At 38.9% G+C, this 4,367-nt stretch overlaps 1 protein-coding gene across 1 annotated transcript; it reads left to right on the top strand.

Annotated features, from left to right (window-relative positions):
• Nucleotides 1–1,314: 1,314 nt before the first annotated feature.
• Nucleotides 1,315–1,902, top strand: LOC149132130 (uncharacterized). The gene has a single exon (XM_089365372.1). The coding sequence runs from the start codon at nucleotides 1,315–1,317 to the stop codon at nucleotides 1,900–1,902; it is 588 nt and encodes a 195-aa protein (XP_089221498.1).
• Nucleotides 1,903–4,367: the final 2,465 nt, after the last annotated feature.

Raw genomic sequence — 4,367 nt, 5'->3', positions numbered from 1 at the left:
CTCGAGATCGATTTGGCTGACTAAAATCTATTCAGGGCAGTGCTGCAGCATGGCCACAGTCAAATGACTGAAACCAGTAAAAGAAGAAAAGAATATACACCGCGAGATCATGGAAACATTCAGGATTGAACTCAATGACTGAAAACATCAGCCAAGATGGAAAACGGTAGGATTGAACCAGCAACCATAGCAGACACTGAAATAAACTTCTTCAGTGCACAACCTACGTCAGAAGCCATATGTCATGATAGACCAACCAAAATCAAAAGTGGTATCTTCCAAGGGGACTCGCTGTCACCGTTAATATTCTGCTTGGCACTCGCACCATTAAGTACCATGCTCAACAAAACCGGGTATGGATCCAAGAAGAAAAAAGGGAGTCATTTGTTCTATATGGTTGATCTGAAAATGTACTCCAAAAATGACGAACAACAAGAAGGTCTACTTGCTACGGTTAAAAAGTTCAGTGATGATATCAGGATGCAGTTTGGACTGGAGAAATGCGCGAAAGCCACTTTCATAAGAGGCAAACTGGCATGTTATGCGGATATCCGCGTAGATACACTGGACCAGGAAGGAGCACATAAATACCTTGGCATAGGCGAAAGTAACAGCATAAAACATTCAGCAATGAAAGAGAAGATTAGAAAAGAGTACTAGAGGAGAGTACGGTTAGTAACAAAGACTGAACTCAACGCTGCAAACAAAATAGAAGCCATTAACACTCTTGCAGTACCGATTGTAGCTTACAGGTTCAACATGATCAACTGGCAAATGAGCCAAATAAAGAAGCTAGACTCCAAGACCAGAAAACTACTAACCATGGCTCGAATGAACCACTCAAAGCGGACGTGAACCGAGAAGCATGGGAGGAAGAGGACTAACTCAATTAGAATTATCTTGCAAAACCACCACTGTAGGATTAAATACATATCTTGAGCTGTCAAAAGATCTTCTAATGAAGCTTGTGCACCAGCATGATAAAGTAAAGAAGCTATACTCGGTATACAAAGAATCTGTAAAGTTTAAGAAACAACTGGTGACGGAGGAACCTAGGATGAAGGTGAGTGAGAAAGTAACCCAGTTTGCTAAAGGAGTTAAGGAAGAGATGGAAAAAAAAGCCCAGAAGTAGAGCAAAGAAGAAAGGCTAGAAAAACCGATGCATGGCCGATATCCATGTAGAGTGAACAAACCAGACGTAGAAAAACGAGACACTCATGTGTGGATGAAGAGCTCGGGACTGAAGGCTGAAACCGAAGACAGCACAAGATCAAAGCTTGGCAACCTGGGCTTACCACAACAAAATAATGAACGATGGCACTGACCCCGAAATGCAGAATGTGTCATGAGCAGGATGAAACAGTGGACCACATCTTAATTGGGTGCACAGCACTTGCAAAAACCGAATATATTCATAGATACGATAGAGTAGTGCAATATATCCATTGGAAGATATGTAAACATTACCAGCTTCCAACTTCAGAAAGATGGTACCAGCATAAATCTGAAACAGTGACCGGAAAAGATGATGTAACAGTACTCTGGGACATGCCAATCAACACCGATAAAGAAATCAAAGCAAACAGGCCGGACATAGTCATCACAGATGGGAAAAATAAGAAATGCTTAATGATAGATGTGACAGCACCATCAGAGAGAAATGTGTCCATTAAAGAAGTTGAGAAGTTATCTAAGTACAAAGACCTAGAAATAGAAGTGACCAAGATGTGGGGAATGAAAAGCAACACAGCACCAGTGGTGATTGGAGCATTAGGGCTAATTAAAAAGGGCATTGATAAGCAGCTCAACAAACTCCCTGGCAGTGTTAACGTAGGAGAACTTCAGAAAACAGTGTTGGTAGATTCCGCACACATTTTACGCCGTGTACTCTCCATGAGATGAGGACCTGCTGTGACCCTAGGGTCAAGGGATGACCCCGGTTCAGCAGAAGACAACGGACCATATTTCATTCTAAAATAATAATAATGATAATAGTATTTTTAAAATGATTGACGTAACTCTTCACAAAGGTAAACAGTCAAGACAAAGAGCACGATTCGATTGTAAGATATTTTATTGGTTTATTTCAACCGTAAGCCTGTCTTTGTCAAGTTCAAAATAAGAAGTGATGAAAATTCAAAATTACAGAAATTTAAACGTAAAGTATGAACGAGAGCAACCAGCGTCCATACGTTGGTGAAATGACATCATCAGTTTTTAAGTTCCAACTTAATAACAGGCGAAAAGAAAAAGACAGAAAAAACAGAAAAGAGAAGATGACAGAAAAAAAGGAAAGAGAAAAGAGAGAAAGAAGAATATTCAATCAAACAGTTTTGCATAAATTTGATGATATTCTCCTGTCATCTTTTTCATTCCTCCAAGGCGTGATGTTAATAACCCGCAAACATATTTCTCCTCATACATTCTGAGAAGTGAAAGTGAAGCAGATTCAGAATATTTTCTGAGAATATGCACTTTCAAGTCTTCTTCAAAATTGCAGCCGTTTGAAACGAAATGTTCAGCAAGTTCTGTCGAACTACTGTTATTGTGCCTGACGTCGAATCTGTGTCCATTAAATCTTTTGTTTAATTGTTCTGTTGTACAACCAACATAAATCAAGTTATATTTCGTGCATTCTGCACCGTACACTAAATGGGAATCTTTACAGGTTCCCCGTTCTGTATAAATCATAACTTTTCTGTTATGATTTCTGATGGAATTCACTTCACTCATAAACAAGGCTTACTTCTTTTGCGGCTGTTCTTTAAGGTACAGCGTGCAGATACTCCAATGTTCGTTTTCTTGGAGTCAGATGTAGAGATCAATAATTCTCTTATATTCTTTTTTTGTCGAAAGGCTACAATGGGCGGCTGAGGAAATATCTGTTTGAAACGAGGATATTTTTCCCCATATGCTGGTAACTTTCATGCAACACTTTTGAAATGCCAGCGAAACGTCGGTGCCAGTTAATCACTAAAGGAATTCTGTCATCTATTGTATTGTGTTTGCTAAAATTATGCGTGAAGGTTTGACTATCTTTGCTAACCTTAGCTATTTCATTTGCTATTTCCTTTAAACGTGATTCACTGTAACCTCGTTTGACATAATGACATACAATATCATTTGCATGTTTCCAGAAGTCCCCTATGTCAGAACAAATCCGTTTTATCCTCAAAAATTGGGATTTCGGATTTGACCGAATAAGATGATATGGATGATCAGAGCGGTGATGGAGATAAATGTGGGATGACTCGGGCTTTCAAAATATCTCTGTCACTTTCTGCCTCCAGAAAACTTGACTTTTGTGTCCAAAAATTCAACGATAGTTTTTGAAAAACTAGACGTAAATTTCATGTCGGATTAATGCTATAGTTTCTAGCATAACAGTCACAGAAATGCAAGAAGTCCATTAATCTATCCTGTGATCCTTCCCAGACCAAAAATACGTCGTCAATGAACCGTAACCAGAGTATTAGTTCATGACCATGAAGGGATTTGAATGTTTTCAGCAACTGCCCCGAATTTCGTCATGAAGACATTAACGAAAGTAACTACCGTGGGGTACCCATGGTGCAACCCTTCGTCTGGTAGTAAAATCTTTGTCTAAACTTTATTGTGTTACTTTCTAACACAAACCTCAATAATCTACAGAGAAAATTTGATGGAATACTTTTGTTTGACCGCTTTTCGAAGGCATCCATGCATGCTTCTACTCCTTCATTGAGGTCAATATTGGAATATAAGGAAGAAACATCTTTGGTTACCAAAAAACAGTTCTCGATACGGCCTCGGTGCTTAAAAAGTTGTTGATTTTAGATACAAAATCAAAGGTATCCCAAATACAGGAACTTGATGGTTTTGCGACGGGGAGTAGAAAGCCATCCAGCCATTCCGAAATTTTGACAGTGCAACATTTATATCCACTGCAAATTAGGCGCATTGGAGGAAATCTTTCGAACTTTTGTGTATTTTAGGGAGACCATAAAATGCAGGTGTTCTTCTTTCAGACCTTAAAATCCTAGATTCAGCCTTACTAACGAAATTGTTTTCCTCCATTTCCAAAATTATTTTGTCAAGTTCCTCTCTGTAATTGGCGTTTGGATCGACAGGTAATTCTTCATATGAAGTTTTGTCATTTAAAATTTCTTCACAAGCCGAAATATACTCACTTTTGTCCATAATTACGATAGCGCCTCCCTTATCCGCCATCTTAATAACAATAGAATCGTTATTAGCTAGACGTCGGAGTGCGTGACGTTGGGAATTTGTGAGGTTATTGCAGGATTTCTTTCCACTTGTTTTAAGGCTTTCTCTAATGCCTGCCTGACAAGATTCAAGAAATTCTAGTAGTGCTTGTGAACGTCCAT

This window comes from Octopus bimaculoides, chromosome Z (genome assembly GCF_046866305.1).
Source record: "Octopus bimaculoides isolate indiv1 chromosome Z, ASM4686630v1, whole genome shotgun sequence".
Classification (NCBI taxonomy): domain Eukaryota; kingdom Metazoa; phylum Mollusca; class Cephalopoda; order Octopoda; family Octopodidae; genus Octopus; species Octopus bimaculoides.
Note: the sequence above shows the minus strand (reverse complement) of the source record. Positions and strands in the feature narration are given on the sequence as shown.

Bases quoted from the DNA above. Each gene is read 5' to 3' on its own strand.
- LOC149132130 (XM_089365372.1), top strand. From the start codon at position 1,315: ATGGCACTGACCCCGAAATGCAGAATGTGTCATGAGCAGGATGAAACA.